The 23,966-nt window shown below is 43.5% G+C and overlaps 1 protein-coding gene across 1 annotated transcript in view; it reads right to left on the reverse strand.

Annotated features, from left to right (window-relative positions):
- Positions 1 to 23,966, reverse strand: part of smg6 (SMG6 nonsense mediated mRNA decay factor) — a 290,967-nt gene that overhangs the window by 31,596 nt on the left and 235,405 nt on the right. Inside the window, exon 16 of the mRNA XM_078422694.1 lies at positions 10,340 to 10,493. Within this exon, the coding sequence (XP_078278820.1) occupies positions 10,340 to 10,493 (154 nt within the window). The remainder of the gene's footprint in view (positions 1 to 10,339; positions 10,494 to 23,966) is intronic.

The raw sequence follows: 23,966 nt of genomic DNA on the forward strand, positions 1-23,966 counted from the left end.
AAAAGCATCATGTGGTGTCTGCAGGCCTTTCGGGATTGGTAGGAATTGCAGGGGCTGGAATGCAGCCTGGACCCAGACGAGAACATTTTAATTCAACTGTTCTGTTGTTAATGTTGTAAGAAGAGTGGGTTAACTCCCACCACCCTGAAGAGATGGTTCACCAGTGCCTTTGTTGGTTTTACACTGACAATTACTGGCAGAGCTTCTGCTTGTGGTGAGTCTGAACCACCACCATCTGAAACGCGTCGCTAATAATTCAGTTCACTGACCAGTGGCTTGCCAAGCTGGATTAAATGATGACGTGGGCAGGACTATAACCTAACGTAGTCAGGAACAACTCCATAGCATGCTGATCATTGCTTCAGCTCGGATCATTGTAACGAACCACACGTGCATTTAAGCTGAGCAGATAACTAATGGTTTACAGGGGAATGAAGTGCATTTGTTGGTTTTAGACTGACAATTACTGGCAGAGCTTCTGCTTGTGGTGAGTCCGAACCACCACCATCTGAACCTGGGAATCCGGCAGGGAAGTGCAGTTGATGTTGGAAATCAATTCAACTGAGGAAATTACGGAACAGGCTCAGCAGGGAGGGAGGGATGGGTGGGGAAATGGCTACAGTTCTTGCATCCTACAACCCACACTGCCTTTCCGATGTTTCCAACAATGGACAGAATCTTTCACCATCAGAATCTGAGGATGAAGCAATTTGCATTATCTGGCTGAAATTGAGCCAGGAACTTTGTTCTGCAGTATTGCACAAAGAACTGCTGGCCCTTCAGCTTTTAAATCTAGCTGGGCTCACACTCATACCAAACATATACCAAGCTGGCAAGCCCACTCCACTCTGTTGTCATTGGATCTGTTAATGACAGACAGAATGCTCAACCATCTCAATAAATAGTTGCTGCTCATGGCTTTCCCTTCAGCAGCCAATCAGCATTGCAACACTTACTGACAGTTCAAAGCCGGCAAATTAAAAGTTAAAAGACTTGTCCAGTGCCATGTTTTGCTTCAGAGTACAATGGTTTCAGAGTGGGACCGATTATTTAATGGGAGGAGACAAAAAACATTAAATAATTTAGTTGACAAAGACACAGAATGCTGGAGTAACTCAACGGGTAAGGCAGCATCCCTGGAGAACATGAAAGATGATGTTTCAGGTCAGGGTCCTTCTTCAGCCTGAGTCTGAAGAAGGGTCCCGACCTGAAATGTCACCTATCCATGTCCTCTAGGGATGCTGCCTGACCGCTGAGTTACTCCAGCACTCTGTGACTTTTTTTGTGAACCAGCACCTGCAGTTCCTTGTTTCTATGAATTTGGTTCACATGTGATAACAGAGAATCAAAAGCCATGAAATAGTAATCGATCAACAGAGACAGAGAGATAAATAGTCACTGGAAGAGGAAAAGCAATTAAAAACAAGAATTGGTAAAACAATTATAACAGCAGTACAGTAAGTCCTCGTCACCCCTCACCCTCAGAGCTGTTAATGGCACTCCCGTCGTTCCCCTTTCCTTACTCCAAGAGATGTAAATCTACCCTTCTGAACGTGAATCCCCATGTTCCTTGTTTACTCCTGGAACCCACTCTACCAATACACATGACCAATCAAGCCCTGCCGGTATCCCCCCTCCCCCCCCCATTACACAACATAGACAAGCACGCGCCCTTTATCCTGCTCCCGTTCAGCATGGGCTTGATGACCTACAAAAACACTAACAGCCTTCCTCTCAGCGCCTGATCACTCTATTAGCATGACTTTCTGGAGCAAGGCTGCATTCAAACCAACTCCACTTAGCTTTAATTAAAAATATTCCATTCTGAGACTCACATGTGGCGTGCCAAATCTTTGTGAATGGCACTGCTTACTGTGGTGCTGCACCAGTGGCAAGCTATTGCTCAGACCACACAGGCTGCTTTGTGCACCCTTAGAACATAAAATTAGAGCTGAATTTTGTGGTCAGGACTTGATTGTTTTGGCACAAGCACACAGTGGTTGCTGCCATTACCTTGGAACTGCAATGAGTCCTGGGGACATTAGCCCATTCAGGCTCAATGTAAACACATACAACATTCAGCATTGCTTTACACGATTCACCTCAAGAACCATTTCAAACAGGGCACTGTTTAACTTCATGTAACATATGGGTGTTAGAAACATAGAGCCAGTACCCACTACGAAATGCTTTGATCCTCCATCTAAACCAGGAAGAGGCAGGGAAACAGGGGAAAATCTTAAGACATGTCTTTTGTAAGCCAAGTATTATTAGCAAAGGGAGAGAGGCATATTTTCTTTTGAAGCACTTACTGTTACAAGGGAACCCACATTACTCTCCACCCACCGGTGGAGCTGGACATAGAAACATAGAAAATAGGTGCAGGAGTAGGCCATTTGGCCCTTTGAGCCAGCAACACCATTCAATTTGATCATGGCTGATCATCCAAAATCAATACCCCTTTCCGGCTTTTTCCCCATATCCCTTGATTCCCTGAACCCCAAGAGCTAAATCTAACTCTCTCTTGAAAACAGAGTAGGACCGTGCCCCTGATCATCCAACTGAATTAAAATGAACCCCCTGGACTGTTGCTGTCCCAAAAGGCTGAGATGCAAAGACCTGGAGCATTTCCGTCACCCTCCATAGCTCTGGACGACAGCTGGACAACATATCAGATCAACGTAAAATACAAAGTGCTGGAAGAACTCCATAGACCAAGCAGCATAGGTGGAGGGAATTGATTGATCATGTTTCGGGTCAGGGTCATTCTTCAGACCAAAAGAATCTGTAGAATGGCCCCGACCCGAAATGTTGTCTGGCCATTCTGTCCACAGATTTAGATTTAGAGATACAGCGCAGAAACAGGCCCTTCGGCCCACCATGTCCGCGCCGCCCAGCGATCCCCGCACACTAACACTATCCTACACCCACTAGGGACAATTTTTACATTTGCCCAGCCAATTAACCTATATACCTGTACGTCTTTGGAGTGTGGGAGGAAACCGAAGATCTTGGAGAAAACCCACGCAGGTCACGGGGAGAACGTACAAACTCCGTACAGACGGCGCCTGCAGTCAGGATCGAACCTGAGTCTCCGGCGCTGCATTCGCTGTAAGGCAGCAACTCTACCGCTGCACCACCGTGCTGCCTAACCCATTGACTTTCACCAGCACTTTGGATTTTGATGAAGGTTCCAGCATCTGCAGTTTCATGGGTCTTCATCAGACCAATGGAACTAGTTAATGGACAAAAAATCCACAAATGGAACATAGAACAGTACTGCACAGGAATAGACACTTGAGCTCACAATGTCTTTGCCAGACATGATGCGATGACTAACTCTTATTTGACTGCACATAATCCATATCATAGAAACATAGAAAATAGGTGCAGGAGTAGGCCATTCGGCCCTTCCAGCCTGCACCGCCATTCAATATAATCATGGCTGATCATCCAGCTCAGTAGCCTGTACCTGCCTTCTCTCCATACCCCCTGATCCCTTTAGCAAAAAGGGCCACATCTAACTCCCTCTTAAATATAGCCAATGAACTGGCCTCAACTACCTTCTGTGGCAGAGAATTCCACAGACTCACCACTCTCTGTGTGAAGAAATGTTTTCTCATCTCGGTCCTAAAAGACTTCCCCCTTATCCTTAAGCTGTGACCCCTGGTTCTGGACTCCCCCAACATCGGGAACAATCTTCCCGCATCTAGCCTCTCCAACCCCTTAAGAATTTTATATGTTTCTATAAGATCCCCCCTCAGTCTTCTAAATTCCAGCGAGTACAAGCCCAGTCTATCCAGTCTATCCCTCCAAACCTGCATATTCCTGTGCCTATCCAAAAGTCTCTTAAATGACATGATCATATCTACCTCACCCCCAGCAGCGCATTCCAGGTACGCACCGCCCACTGAGTGAAAAACTGGTCCAGCACATCTCCTCTCAACATTGCCCCATCTCACCTTAAAGCTATAGCCTCTAGTATTTGACATTTCCATCGTGGGGAAAAAGGTTCTGACTGTCTACCCTATTTATGCTCCTCATAATTTTATATACATCCATCAGGTTTCTCCTCAACCTCTGGAATTTCAGAGAAAACAATCCAAGTCTGTCCAACCTCTCCCTGTAGCTAATACCTCCCAAGCCTGCGATCATTCTGGTAAATCTCCTCTGCACTCTGTCCAAAGACTCCGAATCCTTCCTGTATTGGGGTGACCAGAACTCCACACAATACTCCAAATGCAGCCTGACCAAAGTACAATAAAGCTGCATCATGACTTCCTGACTCTTATATTCATTGCCCTGACCAATGAAAGCAAGTATACAATGCACCTTTACCATTTTATCTATTTGTGTTGGCACTTTCAGGGAGTTATGCACTTGGAACTCCAGATCCCTCTGTACATCAATGCTGTTAAGGGTCTTGTCATTAATTGTATTTTTTCCGCTTGCATTCAACCTTCCAAAATGCAACAACTCACAATTGCTCAATTTAAACCCCATATACCATTTCTCTGCCCATGTATGGAGCTAATCTCTTTCCCATTGCGTACTTTGACAACTTTTCTCACAGTCTGCAACCCCAGCAATCCTGGTGTCATCTACAATCAAAGTAATGAAGAGTGAAGCATCCCTCATTTAAAATGTCCCCTAACCTGTATCATACAGAGGGGCTATTACCTCTGTCATAGGTCCCAGTACCTCAAAGGATGACTACCACCCCCTTCAACAGCCACTTCAGAATTCCACAGGACAGTTAACTGCTCCTTTCACCCATTATAGAACCCCAGAAGCAAGTTAACTACTCCATTTCATGCGCTCCAGAAAGTCAGTGGGAGGCTAAATTCCCCTTTCACAGTAAATGAAGGATGACACTGCAACAATCATAAGAAATTAGGCTGGTTTACAAAATCAGATGATTTTTGGACAAATAAAGGAACTGACAAAAAAAATAAACTAGACGACCCGTGGACTCGTTGGGTTCCATTGTTACTAAAGGTTCTTTAGTAACTTGTCAGCTTCTTTGTTGAACTAAATTAAGGCACATGTTGCAATCAAAAGTGCTTGAACAATTGGTTGGGCAGAAAGCAGCCAAAACGGTACACGATAGTGCGACAATTTGAATGAAACACGACCCGTGGACTCGTCGGGTTCCCGTTGTGACAGTGCACGCGCGGATACCGGGCCCGGCAACCCTCCCCCAACTGCGCAGGCGCGGTTGCCGTGCCCAGCAAGTGGGAGCGCACCACACAGGAGCGACTGCTACGTTGAAACTTGTCCCATTCACAGTATAAAGTCTATTAAAGTTTATAAAGTGAATTACTTTTAAAATATAACGAAACTTGATACTGCACACCACAGACGAATGGTGAGTAAGGTGCCCCTAAAATTGTAGCGCTATCGTGTACCGTTTTGGCTGTTTTTCAGGAACATACATACATTAGGTTCCCGTTGTGACGCCGTATTAGATCAAAATGGCGATCTCAAAATGGCAATCTCATATATGACCCGTTGGGTTCCCATTGTGACGCCGAACACGGGAGTATTAGATCAAAATGGCGATCTCATCTGGGTGAGTACGGTGGCCCTAACATCGTTGTGCTATCGTGTACCGTTTTGGCTGCATTCCGAGAACATGCATACATTTATATATACATACAAGATGAGACTTTGTTATAAATATACTAGACCAAGTGGACCCTTTGGGCCCAAACCTGCAGTGGTGCAGCACCCTCTCCTCCCCCCCTCCCCCCACTCCCCTCCCCCTTTCCTCCCCCCCTCCCTCTACCAAATCTCCTGCTACCAAATCGCAATAACCTAACTGATGATTTTAGATCAGTTCATGTATAATGAAAGATGATTAATTAGTAATTTTATAGCAATCTTGGGGACAGAAGTTTAATACATTGGAATTTCACATGTTTGAGATGATAAAATTGCGTCTGAAACTAAGGTATTCAACCAAACAAAATATATTTATACTGGTCTGAATGAAAAGTTCACTGAAGTGAGGAACAGTACTTCACATTTCACTGGCCTACAACCCAACGGTATGAACATTGAAAGGCACAATGTTTTTTAGTTACTCAGTGGGTCCAATAGCATCTCCATAGAACACGGATAGGTGACGTTTCGGGTCGAGATCCTTCTTCAGACCCAAACATTGAATTCTCCAATTTCAAGGAATTCCTCCTTACTCCCCATTCTTCCCCCACCCCCCAACCCACCCCAGGGCAAACACATTTCTCCCTCCGTTTCACACAGCTCAGATAACTGATCTTGGGGTGACACAGTGGCGCAGTGGTAGAGTTGCTGCCCCACAGTGCCACAGATCTGGGTTCGATCCTGACTATGGGTACTGTCTGTATGGAATTTGTACGTTCTCCCTGTGATCACTTGGGTTTTCTCCAGGTGCTCTGGTTTCCTCCCACACTCCATGGACGTACAGGTTTGTAGGTTAATTGTCCGGTAAAATTTTAAATTATCCCTAGTGTGTAGGATAGTGCTAGTGATTGGGGTGATTACTGGTTGACGCGGATTCAGTGGGCATAAGGGCCTGTTTCCGTGCTGCATTTCTATAGTCTAAAAGTCACCCTGCTTCTTTTCCCTCCTCTGCATGGCCATCTCCAATCCTTCCCATCTCTAAATTCCATATTTCCTTTTTATTCCCCCCTCTTTCCCCTTTCACCCATCTCCCTCCGGGTTTACATTTCACTCCTCCTCTTCTCTCCATATCTGACAACCTTTTGGCTCTTTTTCACCCCTAGCCTTTGTCACTTACTTCATCCATCAATCAGTCACATCCCAGCACCCCCAACACATCTGTATCCACCTATTACCTGTCAGTTTTTGACTGACTCCCACCTTTCTTGCTTTTGCTCCCCTACATCAGTCTGAAGAAAGGTCCCGACCTGAAATGTCGACTGTCCATTCACTTTACAGATGCTGGCTGCCTGGCCCACTTTCCTCCGGTACTTTGTTCTTTGCAGTAGATAAGTAGATGATTAAATAAATATTTCACACCTCTCAACAGAGACAATTATCACTGCGAAACAAAGATTCAAAGAGAAAGGAAGTCATATGTGGCTACTCTAAACAAGCAAGGATGGTATTAGATTAAAATAAAAGTAGAGAACTGTTATGAAGAATAGCTATAAGCCTACTAATTGAGAGAAATGTGGCAGTCAGCAAAGTTTGGTTATAAGTTTAATGAAACGGATATGAGAATAAACTAACAAAGAATGTTAAGACAGATTGCAAGATCTACAAATAGAAAGGAGACATGGCAAAAGTAAATGCTGGTCCCTTAGAAGCTGAGGCAAGAGAATTAATTATGGGAAATAAGAAAATTGCGAGACATTATACAAATATTTTGCATCAGTGTTCTTGGTAGACGATAATAAAAGTATTGCAAAAATAGTCAAAGATAATGGGGAAAATGAATTTAAAATAGTCACCTTTAGAAAAAAAAGACCAGGCATATTTATGGGACTGAAGACCGACCAATCACCTGAACTTAATAGCCTGAAGCTGGAGTTTGAAAGAACGTGGCTACAGAGAAAGTGGATGCATTTGTTGTGATCTTCCAATTGTGAAAAGGTCCCAGTGGATTAGACAACCACAGATGTAACACCACAATTCAAAAAGGAGCGAGAAAAAGCAGGCAACTATTGGTCAGTTAGCCTATTACTCGTGGACAAACAAGAAACTGCAGATGCTGGAATCCTGAGCAAAGCACAAAGTGCTGGAGTAACTCAGCTGGTCAGGCTGCATCCATGGAGGGAATGGATAAGCAACGTTTCCGGTAGGGATCAAATGTGTATTAGAAATCATAATGTACTACATCTACAGTGTCCCTCAACTCTCTTAGGAGCTGCATCCTCCAAAGAACTTGAACAAATCTGCAAAGCATCATTTCTCTTTCATCAGAACATCAGAGATGTCCTCCTTCTTCAGACATCAGAGATGTCCTCTTTCTTCAGGGTGGAAGGTGATAACGAGAGGGATTCTGTCCTTGTTACGAATGGGGGGGAGGGGGAGCAAGAGCGGAGCTGCGGGATATAGAAGAGGCCCTAGTGAGAGCCTCATCTATAATGGGAGAGGGGAAGCCCCGTTTTCTGAAGAAAGAGGACATCTCTGATGCCCTAGAGTGAAACCCTGAAGAAAGAGGACATCTCTGATGTCTGAAGAAAGAGGACATCTCTGATGTTTTGAAGAAAGAGGACATCTCTGATGTCTGAAGAAAGAGGACATCTCTGATGTTTTGAAGAAAGAGGACATCTCTGATGTTTCTGAAGAAGGAGGACATATAATATACTGGGTTCCACCAATTTGCTGACAACAATTGTTTTGCTAAACGTGATGTGCTGGAATAACTCAGGGAGTACAGCAGCAACTGTGGAGGGAATGGATAGGCAAAGTTTCGGGTCAGTACCCCTCTTCAGATTTCTAATACACATTTGATAAAGAACCAGATATTTAATGCACAGATAAGTGCTTGCAACGTTGAAGGTAATATACCAGCACAAGTGAAGAGTTAGTTAATTGGGTAGGGATAAATGGGCTGGACCTGGTGTGGTGTCACAGAGAATATTGTGGGGGCCTTGGCAGTTTACCATTTATATTAATGACTTTGGTGATGGGATCACATGCATTCCATCCAGGTTAGCTAATTATACAAAGTGAAATGGTAAGGTAAGTTGTGAAGGAATGAATCAGGACTGCAAAGGGAAATAAATAAGGAAATTAGGGTAAATGAAGAGAAGTGTGAGAGTATCCACTTGTGGAAAGAATAGAAAAGCAGATTGTTTAAGTGGCTACACATTGTTTTAGTCTTCTTTACGAAAGGATGTAACTGCTTTGGGGGTAGTTCAGAGGTGTGTCACTGTGATGAAGTGTTGTATTATTGGAAAAGATTAAACATGATGGGTAAAAACTAACTGCGGGTCAGACATCACCTGTAGAAGGAAATAAACAAATCGATATTTGGATGAATCTGACGATGACGATGGAGGCGACGGTCGACTGTGGGAGGTGACCCCGGGGAACAAAGTTGAACAGGGCGAGGAGAGGACGTCAGTTGCTGGTCATCGCAGGATGTGCCGCGGAGCCATGCGACCGGCCGGTGGGAGGCTGCCGAAAGCAAAGAGGTACCCGGTGGGGGGAGGGTCACCAAGAGCAATGAGGTGTAAGAAAATAACTGCAGCTGCTGGTACAAATCGAAGGTATTTATTCACAAAATGCTGGAGTAACTCAGCAGGTCAGGCAGCATCTCAGGAGAGAAGGAATGGGTAATGTTTCGGGTCGCGAGCCTTCTTCAGACTATACTAAGAACCTTTTACACTTTGTCAGCGCCAGAAATGTGTACTGCTAAGGTGACGTCTGCTGTATGGCTTTTACCGGATTATATTCAAAAACATCGAATTTCGCTGTACAACGTGCATATTATTCAACTTTGAAAAATCTGCATATTATTCAACTTTGATTCCTCACATCTATTCTACAGACACAGTAGCACTCAATATGTGCAAACCCACTAAAAATAAACTCATTTTTAACATCCTGACATAAAGGCAAGCCACAATACCAATTCTGGAAAGTGGAGAACGAAGACTAGGGCATAGAGAGGCTGAACAGAGAACAAAGAACAGTACAACATAGGGATAGACCCTTCAGTCCACAATGGCTGTGCTTAACCTGATGCCAAGTTAAACTAATAATTGGTACTCTTGATTAGTTATGGGGCGAAGGCAGGAGAATGGAGTTAGGAAGAAGAGATAGATCAGCCATGATTGAATGGCGGAGTAGACTTATGGTTTAATCCTACTCCTATTCCTTATGACTAATTTCCCCTGCCTACATCCATATCCATGCGCTTATCTAGACTGACTAATTAAACTGAGTTAGTTTAGAGTTAGAAAAAATTGCTGGCTCTAAATTATGGCATATTTCACAACTCTGGGGTTGGCTGATGGCACAAATTGTTGAAGTTTGTTCCTGTGGTTGGTGACATAATCTCAGATGTTTTGTGATGCACTTCCACCCGGTGCTAATCTGGATTTATTTTTGCTGTGCTGAACTCTCACATCACTGGGGAGTGATATTATCAACAATGACCAGGGACTAGAGTTCGTTTTGTTTCTGAAGGCTCTCTCGCATTCCGAGTAGTTTACTGTGACACGCACTTTAAAGGAGACCCTTAAAAAGAAAACACCAGATGTAACCTGGTGCAACCACTCAGCGAAAGGCATCTCATCAATTTACTGCACTCAGTGTTTCTGCCAGACCACACACAGACAACACACAGCTCGGACTAGAGGGTAGTAAAGAATATGTTTACCAATAAGTGGGACCACGATGATGTACAGCCTGCTCTCCAGCAGTTTGACCAGACCGGGGAGGTGATCAATAAATCCATTGGTGTCTGGCACAAGAAAGACAGGTGTTATCTCAATCTCGATCTGTCTCTTCAAAGTCTGATCTTCTAATAGAGCCTGTGAGAGAAAGAAAAATAAGGATCACATTAGAATAATCTTTCTTCTACAAAACAACTGACCTGCAGATTTTCTGAGACGAAGTGTAGGGTTTGGAAGAACCAATTGGGAATGTATAGATCCTCAATGCTGGGATTAATGGTATTGATAAGGCATCAGTGCCAGGGATTATTGATGAGATTATTACAGGCAATTATCTGGGGAGTGTAAAAACTTAGTGTCCTGTTACATGAGGTTAGCACCATTAATATCTTGAGATGTTCAGTTCAGTATCTCGAGGCAACCATTTAAATTATGCACTAGGTTATAGCACCAATCTGTTACTTTGTGCTCGAGCAAGAATTCCTTTGGTCCTGGATTCAGACCATGAATCCTCTCTCAATCCTAGACCCGGAGCTGAGATCCAAATACCATCCGAGACATGGAGTGCTCTGTCTGAGGACATATCTGCTCCCTGCAGTGACAAGCTCTCTTTCCTACAGAGAATCCCTGCAAGCGGAGACCTGTCAACTCTGCTGCGTATTTGCCCTGAGCACTGCTTGCCCTGCACATGGATGTTTTACTCCATTACCCCTCCGTGTGATTTTCAGATAAGCAAAGCAAGAATTTTTTACGATTTAGATTGAACCAGAGGTTTTGGTAATAATCTGTGAACAAAGAGCAAATATCCAGAGGCATAACAGCTGCAGGGATAATCAGTCATCCCTCAGTGCCAGCAACTGCCCCGTCAGCTGAATAGATGGAAACCGTTTGACTGCTGAAGACTTACCTCACAAAATTAAACAGACATGCTGCACAGCTCAGCAAATGATATAATCATCACGAGACCCACACAGCTCTCCATCACAACTTCAACAAATCCTCAGGCATGGGCTCTCTGATTTACAGGTATGCTCCCTATGTTCATTGCGTTGTGACAAACTGTCTAAATCACCTCTTGCTAACGTGTCCATTTGTTCTACTGCAAAGGTTCAACTGGAGATGCCACAAATTTAGGTTTTCTATTTCCTTTTATAATTATTTATTGAAATTCCAGGTGTGCACTTCCTTCCCACAAACCTTGCTTCTGTTTGTCACAATCTGGGATCACAAATTTCCAACACTGGTGACAATTCAAACACTTCCCAACAATATTCAATCAAAAGTTACATATTCTCTGCAATTTTCCTTTCTCCTTCTCAGAGCTGAATAACAAAAGAGCAGTTTCGGGGAAGAGGGAAAAGATTCAGACGGGATCCAAGGGAGACCTTTTTTATCCAGTATGGTGAGTATCTGGGATACATTGCTTGGGAGAGTCGTAGAAGCAGAGTCATTAACAGTATTTAAGAGGTCTCCAGATGAGCACCCGAGTCGCTTAAGCATTGAATACTATGGACCAAGGGCTGGAAGATAGGATTAGTACGCAGGTGCCCACTGATTGGTGTGGACATGATGGGCCGAATGGTCTCTTCCATTGCCGAGTCTCACAAATTCCATGACATTCCTGGCTCTGTGCAGCAAGATCTTATGATATTGCAAATACATCAGGAACTTATATAGTAAATATAAATGATCTGACTATGCTCACAACGTGAACAATTGCAGGAGGAGGATAAACATCAGAGAGACTTGTATAAGGAAAAGGGACTGTACTCTGGGAAGAGTCGGCACTTCCAGGGACTGTAGACCGGGGGAGTGTCGGTACCTTCAGGGGCTGTACCCCAAGGAGAGTGTTGGCTCCTGTGGAATTGTTGGAAACTGCTGGAAAACAGCAACATACATTATCATAAGAATTTAACCTTTGGCTGGCATCTCACTCACTCAGGGCATTGACTCTGCCCAAACATCCTAATTAGAAACCATCCGTACCATCAAAATAACATCTCCAAGTACAATTTGTGTCTTTAACTTGGAGTCATTAAAGTGATCTTGTGACTGCAAGCAGTAATGTCAGATTAGTGTTGCGTCTATAATTTTTGTTATCCATTTTGTGGAAAGACGATTAATTTGGAATGGGTGCTTTCAGTCAACTTATTTCTTTATAACTTGGCACTCATTATCATGGAACTATTAGGCCACTCTTCAACAGAAATACTTGACTGTTTAAATGCCAGGAGTCCTTTTATATGCCATTTGGCTCTCCATGTGAAAAGCAGTGGATATGCAGGGCTGCCAGCTCACCCTTATTTCATCTTTTACAATCTGGGCTGCTGTCAGCTTTGACTTTCTGCTCCTGTCTGAACCATGTTGGCATCTATGTTTGTCAAATCTTCCTGCAAATTACTATTCGATGCATAAGTGAAGGTCTTTTGAAGTTGTTCACTTTTTTTAGAACCCCTATTGCAAGAGATTAAGTCATAGTATCATCCAGTTATACAGTGCAGAAACAGGCCCTTCGTTCCAACTCATCCATGCCCATCAAGGTGCCTTACTGAACTAGTCTTTTTTGCCTCTACTTGGCCCATATTTCTTCAAAATCTTACCTATCCACAAACCTATCCAAATCTCTTTTACTGTTGCAACGAGATCCACCTGTACAGCTTCCTCTGGAAGCTTATTCCACATACCCACCACTCTGAGTGAAAAACCTGCCCCTCAAATGCCTTTCAATCTTTCCTCTCTCATCTTAATCTATGTCCTCTAGTTTTAGATTCCCCCAACCTGGGAAAAAGATTGCGACCATTCACCCCATCTATGCCCCTCATGCTTTTATATACTTCTGTAAGGTCATCCCCTCAGCTCCCGACACTCTAATGAAAAAATAACCTATCCAGCCTCTCCTTATAACTCAATCTCTCTTGTCCCAATAACATCCTCGTGAACCTTTTCTGTACCCTTTCCAGCTAATGCCATCTTTCCAATATAGTTGGCTGATCAGAACTGCATACAAGACTCCAAGTGTGGTCTCACCAATGATTTGTCCAGGTGCAACATGGCATCTCTGAACTTAATGAAGGCAAGCATGCCAAGCGCCTTCTTCACTACACTGACTACGTGAGTTGCCATTTTCAAGGAAAGTGCACCTCTGTTCCTCTGTTCCTCATGCCCCTCTGATCTACAACAACATGTCCTGCCCTGGTTTAACTTACCAACATGCCGTTTAGGTTTCCTGGTCAGTGACTTAGTGTCACAGGACCAGCATTAGACCATTCATCTCAACCAGCCTGCTTCATCATTGCTAATTTGTGTCAATGTCAGCCTGATCTGAGGAATTCTGCACTGACAGAGGTACTGGCTTCCAGATAAGATGATAAACTGAAGCGTCATCCAGTCCCAGGCTAGACACAGAAGATTAAGGCTGAGCAGCAAAGTTTCCCTCATGACCGAGTCAACATTCATCCTCAACCAACATCAGTGTGAATTTCACTGAGACACAATGAACTGCAGATGCTGCTTTACAAAAAGATACAAAGTGCTTGAGTAACTCAGTGAGTCAGGCGACGCTAAAGAACTCAGACTGAAGAAGGGTCCTGACGCGAAACGTCATCTATCCATGTGAATTTCATTGTTGTTTTTGGAACAGGACAGTTTAAAAACTGATGTCAATTACCTCTGTATCAATGGCTCTGAGCTTTCATTGCTTCTTGCAAACTCACAAACCATTACTGATGCAGTTGTGCAGGATTAACTACTAACATAAAGAAACAAAATTCTTCAGCGATATAGCCTTAATTCAGTTCAATTTTGCCTCTTGATTTATGGGCTAATCTGTCAAAACCATAATCAGATTTAGCACCACAAATATTCTGACATTTAATACAAAGGCACAATTAAATATCTGGAGCAGCTAAACTCCTGTAAAAATCTTAAGGAACAGGTAAAGTTGACATATCTGTGAGGCTGGTTTAAAATATTACCATCAGCGGAACCTCCCTATTTAAGAAAGCTTCCCTAGTTCTGCACCTTTCCATGATCTGCATTCTTTCAATAGCCCTCTTATACCATCGTCACCTCTAAATCTACGTTTTTGATAAAACTTCTCATTCCCTATCTTAATATGTCCTTGCCTTACACAACTGTAAAAGTTTTGGTGGTTCCGAAACTCATTTTACAACCATGGAAAGGCATTACGTGTGCAAAAGTGGATGACTGTGACCCGAGAGAGAAGCTGCCTTTAAAGCAAAGCTCCATCTGCTCTCACAAGTCGATGCAAAAGATTCAAGCACTGTTATTTCAAGTTGTCCCCAAAACAATGTCAGTAAAAAATATTTTCTATTGTGCTGGTTGTGGCACTGGCCTGCATTACAACAGCGAATATATTTCAAAAGCACTTAATTGGCAGCAATTTGCATTGAAGCGTCATTTTAGGGGCATGAAAGATGATAAAGAAATGCAATTCTAATTCAGAAAAATAAAAGTTGTTGCGATTGACTTCAGATGGAGATGATGAGGTTGCCTCTCATGTAACACACAGTCATGTCCCGCTGAACCTGCAGCCTCGTAAGCATTAATACTTTGAAACCTGTGCCACAATGGGGCAACCTCTGGGATTGTACTCCGGGGAAAGTCAGCACTTTCAGGGATATACCCCTGAATGATTAGCACCTTTGGTGACTGTACCCCAGGGAAATTAGTACCTTCAGGAACTGTACCTTGGGAAGAGTTGGGCACCTTGAGGGACTGTATCCTGGGGATAGTTGGCACCTTCAGGGACTGTATCCTGGGGAGAGTCAGCATCACCAGAAACTTTCGCCTGGGGTGACTTGACACTTCCACAGAGTTGGCACGTGTAGGGACTTTCTCCAGAGAACTGTACCCCAGAAGATGTCGGGAGAACATTGAAACAAAACCAAATGTTTTCTCAGAGTTTTAAGCAGCTGGGACGAATTGTGTTTTCGCTGCCCACACAATAAATGTATAACCAAAGAGCACAGGACGCTCCCAGTCAGCGAAGCTTGATACTTGGAGGATGATAAGGATACTTGGGAGTCCAAATGTCACTTGTCCCGATTTGGGGCAATCTGTCAATTCCTAGGCAGGCCACTAGATGGAGTGCCACGTTGAAGGAAGGGGGTCCATGTCGGGACTGGGGGCAGGGGACACACATCTGGCTAGCATCACTCAGTTTATACTTCCTGCCAGCCTCTTGTGGAGAGTCACTGCCGAGAAGTGCAGCAACGTGCAATCCAGACCCTTTGCAGCTGGTGCGGGGTGCGGAGGGGGAGGTGAAAGCTTTTGCAAAAATGTGGGAAAACAACTACCTAGAGCTGAATTTTATTTTGGGAACACTGAATATATATTTGAGTCTTAGGAGAATGAGTTGAGACTATAAGCTACCAGTCGACCCTCTCATGAAAGCCTATATAATATTCCTTGGAGTTTAGAAGAACGAGGGGTTATATTTTGCAAACATATAAGATCCTACCGGTATTTTGATGTCATGTCAAAAAGGGCACATAGCTACAAAATAAGGGGCTATCATTTAAAACTGAGGTGCCTAACAATTTCTTCTTGCAGAGGCTGATGAATCTCTGGAATTCTCAGTCCCAGAGGATGGTGGAGCCCAGGTCAACATCAACATTTAAATTGGAGTTTGACAAATATGCAAAAGTTCGAGGAATTGAGGGTTTTGGGGAATTGGCACAGAAGAGGAGTTGAGGTCAACCTCAAATAGCCGTGAGCTTATTGAATGGTGGGGCAGGCTTGAGGGACCGAGTGGCCTACTCTTGCTCCCATTTTTTTGTGTTCCTGTGCAAATGTGCTTCTCCACTGCAGATGGAGACTTCCACAGACATGGCTGGAGTTCCAGGTAACCTTCTTTCATTTGGGTGCTCAGTTCCCAGGCAGCACTGTGCCCCAACACGGTACCAGAACATCACAGACTCTGTAAATTAGCCCACAAACTCTCCTCGTCCAGTTCTCCAGAGTGACACCCGAAAAGGCTCAAGGCAATCTGTTCACATTGACGTTCGACTTATTCAGGATTACAAAATGTACTTAAAGGTACGTACAGAAATAACTCATCACAAGTTCCTTCCCCACTGCTCTTTCTCCTCTGTAACAGTGGCACATGAGACACAATTACACAAGGTCCATGAGAGCCCCATACACACAGGAGATATCTTTTGGTCTTGTTGACAAACAGCTGGGTCCAGTGCAGTGGCACTGCATTAAGTGGCATCCTTGGACTAAAGAGAAGCAGCATCCAGCATTTCCCTTCTCCCGATCACTCTGCAAAAATTCCTGCTGGAATTGGCCAGTTTTTGCCAGGGGCCTCTTGCAGAAAGGCTTTGTGGCAGAGCCCAATGCTCAGGATACCAGAAGTAGCTCCAGCTATTCAGACAAGCTGCCACGTGCCCTCATGAAAGCAATGGGAATCGGGAAAAGGGCTGGCTTGGTGCAGAGTTGTATGTGTATGATCAAAGATTTAGTGTGGGTCCCCCCCATCAGTCCACAGAGCTAGTTCTAACACTTGGCCCTACTGTGTGCCTGTGTCGTGAGCACTCTGCCCTGCTTCCATATTCACCTCCTCTGCACCGTGAATTAAACATTTTAAGAATTAGCACATTAAATGGACAGAGCTTAAAATCTGAGTTTAAAATGTTTTTTACAGCAATAATTGAAGTATATTTGAATAGAGTTTCCTCAATTGTTACAGCCTGTTGCATCACATGGATTGGAACTTGCTCAGGTAATCTTAAATCTGCAATTCTCTCCTCCATTTGGACAATCTACATTCTCCTGGAACGAAACAATATGTGTGTTTTTGTGTTCCATATTAAAATCTGCAAGTAAGACTTCTAAACATGTCGCCTCAAACATTTCCTTCCTGGGGGAATTAAATACCATTCCTCTGCTCAATAGTTCCCCAGATGCTGCAATCTAATTTAAAACAAACCCTGTGAAAGGTGCTGTATGGATAAATTAGTCTTACTTTCCCTGAGTGACATTTGGTCTTTGGGTGGGACTTTCAATCATGTCCAACGAAGGGGGAGAAAGATCTCATGACACAAGTTGAAGAGTACAGAATTCTTCAACTTACAAGCAAGTCATACAGTGTGACTGCAATTGGACACAAATTTTGCCAGCACATTTTAGTTAGATGTGAAAGGGAAAGCTGAAGAGATTTGCAGGATAGGGAAAGAAAGCTGTGTGCGTTTGCAATTGAGCTGCGTAGAGGTGACAAGACAATGTTCGAAGAAGGGATGAGTGATATTTTCCACTGGTTGGTGAGATGGCACCAAATCAAGAACTGGAGAGCAGCAGTGTGAAACGTTCATCACACAGAGGGTGGTCAGAATATGTAAATCTCTCTCAAAATATCAGAACGACAGGAATGATCTGTGCTGGGAACATGTAGTTTCCAGACATAGAGTGCAGGACTGCCAACAAGAAGGCAGAATCTATAAATCATTGTTAAAGGAAATTAGTTGTTAAAAAAGGGGAACACTGGAATAAAGTGGTGGGGAGAGGCAATCAAGAGACCATAATTACACCAAAACACTCTTTGAGATGATGAGCTAAATGTCATGTAACACCATTCCATTATTTTCCTTGTTCGGCTTGATCATTCATTTAAATGGCTATTCCCCTCTCATTCACTGTGGGACGTTGCAACTACAGAATGTTGATGTGCCGATGTACACTAGTCACTGTGCTCAATCGATAAGTACCAGTAGAGCTGTATCCCTTCACTTAAATGGACCATTTTCAAAATAGGAAGTTGGTACATTTAACAGGGTTGATCTGATCTGACAGTGAGATGGTCATTCTCTGTATTTGGTATACAGAGAACTCATCAAGAAAAAAGTCAGCATTCAACAAACATGGGACATCACCAACCATCCACCACCGGCTGCAAAATAGCACAGAGAGCATCCAATGACCAAGACTGCAGCTTTAATAGGGATACAGGAAACTTCTAAAAGATAATTAAATAGGCAGCCACACTACAATGGCCGCATCTTTAAATAACCCATTACCCTGACAGTGCCTTCAATTCCACCTAGATCAAACAATTACTAAAATTTTGGATGATCCCCTCCATTCCAAGAACAGTAGCTTTAACTTTTCAATCCCCTTCCATGTACAACTCTACAGGTTGATGGTTTTGCTTCAATCAACAGTGCCCAGAGGTTTTTAACTGAGTTGCAGTTGGATACCCTTGTTGCAATTCCACCTCCTAAGAGGAGATCTAATGAAAATCCAATGAGTCACAACTAACGTATTTATTAGTGAGGAAAAGTCATTGATCAGATTTAATTAACTTTAATCCATTGAAGATCAATGATTTAAGAAAAGCTTAATGTGAAAGTCATAAACATGAATTAGTAGCAGGAGCAGGTCACTTTATCATTATAACTGATCTGATTGTAACTTCAACTTGGCATCCTGTCTACACCTTAAAATATTCAAAGGCACTGCTTTGATCCCGTTTTGAAGTAGAGAGTAGAAAATATCTCAGCAGCCACTTCATCTTTGTCCTCAAATGGGTGACCTCTTATTGTTAAACAGTGACCAAGGTTCTAGATACTCACACAAGAGGAAACATCCTCTCCACATTCACCCGCTCAAAACCCCACAGGATCTACTAATCAAGTCCCTTTTCAGTCTTCTAAACTCCAGCAGATACAAGCCTGGCCTGTCCAATCTTCCCTTATAACACAGCCTGCCCCGTCATGTATTAATTCAGTTAACATTTTCTGAATGTTTCTAACATGTTAACATTCACCTTTAAACAAGGAGACCGACACCTAACAGTACTTCAGATGTAGTTTCACCAATGCCTGAAGCAACATGTATTCAATTCTTCCCCCTATAAGCAATAACATTCTACAGATGTGCCAATTACTTGCTCCATCTGCATACTGGCCTTTTATGAATGCACGAGGACATCCTGATGTCCTTGCGTCTCGAAGCTCTGCAAACTCTCATCATTTAGATAACATCATTTAGATGCATCTTTATTATTGTTCCTGACATCATATACCACCTACCAGATCTTCTCTCGCTCACTTGACCCATTGAGTTTCCTCTGCAGTTTCCTTATGCTCTCTTCACAACTTACTCTCCCGTCTATGTTTTTGACAAAGTGTGCACTGCAGGTTTAACGTCCATTTTGATGTTGAGGCAGATTTTCCGTCTGCATATTTCCAACATTTATATAGTCATAGAGTTACCAAGCATGGAAACAAGCGCTTCAGCCCAACTTGTCCATGCTGACTAAATTGCTTGACAGTTGTTTATTTTTGCTGCCTGGAGGGAATGGCTAACTTTATTAAGCTCCAACACTTCTCTCACTATGAAACATCTAGTACTAACATAGAAACATAGAACAATACAGCACAACAACAGACACATTCGGCCCACTTCTGTGCTGAACATGATGCTACCTTAATCTGCTCTGCCCGCATGTGCTCCATATCCCTCCATTCCCTGCAAATTCATGTGCCGAACAAAAAGTCTCTTAAATGCCAGTATTGGATCTGCCTCCTCCACTACACCTGATAGGGCGTTCCAGGCACCCACCACTCTATGTAAATAGCCTGCCCCGCACATCTTCTTTAAACTTTCAGCCTCTGACCTTAAGGTTATGTCCTCTAGCCTTTGACATTTCGACCCTGGGGAAAAAAGATTCTGTCTGTTAATGCTTCTCATAATTTTATATATTTCTATCAGGTCTCCATTCTACCTTCGACGTTCCAGAGAAAACAATACAAGTTTGTTCAACTAATAGCTAATACTCTCTAATCCAGGCAGCGTTCTGGTAAACCTCTTCTGCACCCTCTCCAAAGCCTCCACATCCTTCATGTAATGGGGCGACCAGATACTCCAAATGAGGCGTAACCACAGTTTTATAAAGCTGCAAAATGACTTCCTGACTCTTATATTTAATATCTGTTTAATGTTTCACCATTGTCGTCTGAAACCTTTGTGTTGCACTGGAGGACAAACTGAAACAGGAGTTAGAGCGGGAAGATTTCTGACGCTGCAGTCACTTTTATGGAGACAGGACGGACACGATCTCCAGCAAGGAAAGGGTGAAACGTCAGGCAGCAGTGTAAATGTCACAAAGCAGTCGGTCTTCTGATTTGCTGCCCACCCATTTTCTCAGCTTCACCCCATAGCAGTCTGGCAGCCAAGAGACTGTTGTGCAGCTTGTCACGTCCCATTAGCAGTCTGCACCGTGTGGTGCGCAGGACACAGGATGCACACAGCAAGGCCAAAGGGAAGGTGTGCCAAGTCGCACACAGCGGCTGGTGGAAGTCAACTCCAGCTTTCGACTGATTTATACGGAGCTGCAGGGTTCACAAGCCGGGGAGATTTATTTGTGTTTGTACATGAAGAGTCTGTGGAAGCTCCTCTTGGGGTTGCTCTGTGCTTCATAAAGCTTTACTGGCAGCATGCCCACACAGAAACCCTCCAGAGGTTATGGAGGGTGTCAGCTAAACTTGAAACTTTCTTCCTCTCTCTCTCTCTCACTGGAGCTGTGACCACCTGTTTTTGATCCTATCGATGTACGCCTCCAGGCCAGATGCAGGTCACAATTGCCATAGGAAAGGAAACACTGATGAGGAAAAGGGGGGAGCCTGCAACTACCACCTATTATTCTGAGCATGGCCTCTCTGCCCCATCCTCTGTGCTTTTATTCAGGGATTGGCTTACTCACATCCTAAACTGGATGTGACCCCCTAATTCAATTCAAACTCGATGAGCTGGTGTGCATTTCCCATCTAATCCTAGATTCAGCCGTCTCTTCCTTTGCTTTGTTTATTTTTAGCAAAAGACCACAAAACAAAAAGGAATTTAATTATAAATAACTTTCCCAGTCAAAAAAACAACTTGATGCTGTCACCTGAACTTCGCACATTGACTGAAGACGCCTAAATAACCGTTGTGACTTCTTGCACGGACACGGGTTGAGGTTTGCTGCCATTGCTACACACAGAATGTAGGTGACTCCTTTTTAGCTGACACCAAATACACAACCAAAATTCTCTTCACGCTTGCTAGAAATCTATAATAAAAGCAGAAAATGCTTGAAATACTCAGCAGGTTAGGCTTCATTTTTGGGAAGAAAAAGAATGAAGGGTCTTCAACCAGAAACTTTGCCTCAGTCTCTTCTCCCACAGATGTGGTCCTGCATTTTCTGTTTTTATTGTGGATTTCCAACATCTGTAGGGCAGCACACGCAGCTGGTAGAACTGCTGCCTCACAGCTCCAGAGACCTGGGTTTGATCCTGACGTCAGGTGCTGTCTGTGTGGAGTTTGCATTGTGGCCGTGTGCATTTCCTTTGGGTGATCCGGTTTCCTCCCACATCTCAAAGACGGCGGGTTTGTAGGTTAATTGGGCTCTGTTAATAAAATTGGCCCTAATGTGTAGGGAGTGAATGAGAAAGTGGGATAACATTAGAACTAGTGTGAACGGGTAATCAATGGTCGGTGGCCCGGACGGTCTGCTTCTGTGATATATCTCTAAACTAAACCTGCCTATCAACCTCCCCACCCATCATCTGAATATGCCTATTACTTGCCAGGCTTTGTTCTGCCTTTCCTCTCTACCAGCTTCCTTCCCCCCACAATCAGCCTGGAGAAGGGTTCTGACCCAAAACGTCACCTATTCCCATTCTCCAGAGATTCTGCCTGACCCGCTGAGTTACTTTAGCATTTTATATCTTTTTTCGTAAATCAGCATCTGTAATTCTTTGTTTCTAAACTAAACTAAACAAAACCTATTCTCTTTAGCATGTTGCGTATTTATGTCAACCTGTTTGTTGATAACTGTTCACTATCCTAAACTAACTGCTTATTAATGCTGAAAGGAGTTTATTTAAAATCTACATTCTGCAAAAATGACAAACATCCCTACCATCCAGCCATGCCCTTGCTCTGGCCCAAGGTGCAGCCTGCAATTCCCTTCAATGTACCAATGGGCAGAACTCCTGATTAATGCAAGTGGTGAATTCAGACCAGCTACTCGCCTGGTGAACGGAGTCTTGATAGAAGACAGATTTGAGGTACACACTGAGAACCACTCCCCGGTCCTGGCACTGACACTTAGGAATGGTTGATAGTGGACAATTTAAAAACGTCTCTGGAGGCTACGCTTCCCAGAACATGACACCCTCAGGTTGCTACAAGGACCAGGCTGAAGCAGCAAGCCTTCAAACCTCCATGTGATAAGGCTGAAGACACTGGGTAGATTAAAAAAAAAGGATCAGGTGACATTCCAGCTGTACTACTGAAGATCAGTGTCCCATTTAGGGACAAACTACTCCAGTATGGATAAAGCACTGGCACCAAAGTGGAAAATTGCACAGGTACCAAAAGGACAAATCCAATCTGGCTAAACAACACTATATCGCTGCCAAATGATCAAATAAAATGATGAAAGGCTCCGTAAACAGTACAAACTCACTCCTGTGTGTGCCATCATGTTGGGGTTTTATTTCTTCACTGCTCTCCTTAAAATTTCCCAGGAATATTTCTGCTCACATCCTCACTGATGGAACTTAAATACCTTCAATCCTTCTGACTACATTGGCTCTTACTTCCCACATTTTCAGATCATAACTTCCTCTCTGTAATTTATAAATATGTGTTCTCTAACACGTAGCCATTCTTCTATGTGCAGCTTACACCCTCTCTTTCATGTATTCATTTACGGGTGTTGGTCCAAGAATACCCCTTGGGAAGGTGGTGGTGAGTCACCTTCTAAACTACTCCATCCTTCTAGTGCAGGTGTTCCCTAACTGCTTTAGGGCGGAGAGCTCCAGGGTTAGGAGCCAGTGACGTTGAAGCAGTACCAACTGGTTTCCAAGTCAAGGTGTCCACCAAGCCTCTGCACTCCAGGAGTTTAATACAAAGCCTCTTGACGTATATGTCTGGTTTAAAACCTTATTCATTGTCTCTGCTTCTCATAATATATCTCTCACAATGTTTGGTAATCTCTTTAAATTCAATGCTGCATACTGAATTGTCAGCGATGTCTGGATTGTATCCCTTTAAATAAATCCAGGAACCACTTAGAGCCCAGCTAGCAGAACCCCTCTGTCCTACTTTTCTTTAACCTTCCCATGTCCAAAGATGACGAATAAGCATCTAAACCACTGGTAACAGTTGGATGAAACTACCCTATGTCCAGGGAGCGGAATCATGATCTAGATGCACCCTGTTCCAGACCTAAAACCACAAACTGAGCACTGAAATTTTATCCCAGCACAGATTGGTCCCAAATGGGAACATGGTCCATTTACAGCTTGATTTTGAAATGTGGACAGGATTCCACAATGGTGCTGAAATTTCTAATGAAGAAAAGGACACTTGTACAGTAAGACAAGGTGCATTTGATACCATATACTCAACAGAGTTTCTGACAACAAGGGAAGCTTTGCAGTGTGAAGCTCTTGTGAGGTCATTGTGTTGGGATAGTTCCGAGAGCTGGCATAGACCAAGGTAGAACGTGCTCCATCAATATTGTAAAAAATATAAAACCAGTGTTTCTCATCCTGCAAATTTTATCATGACATGGAAGGCTATTCTGCCCCCCCAAGT

Source organism: Rhinoraja longicauda, chromosome 26, assembly GCF_053455715.1.
Source record: "Rhinoraja longicauda isolate Sanriku21f chromosome 26, sRhiLon1.1, whole genome shotgun sequence".
NCBI lineage: Eukaryota > Metazoa > Chordata > Chondrichthyes > Rajiformes > Arhynchobatidae > Rhinoraja > Rhinoraja longicauda.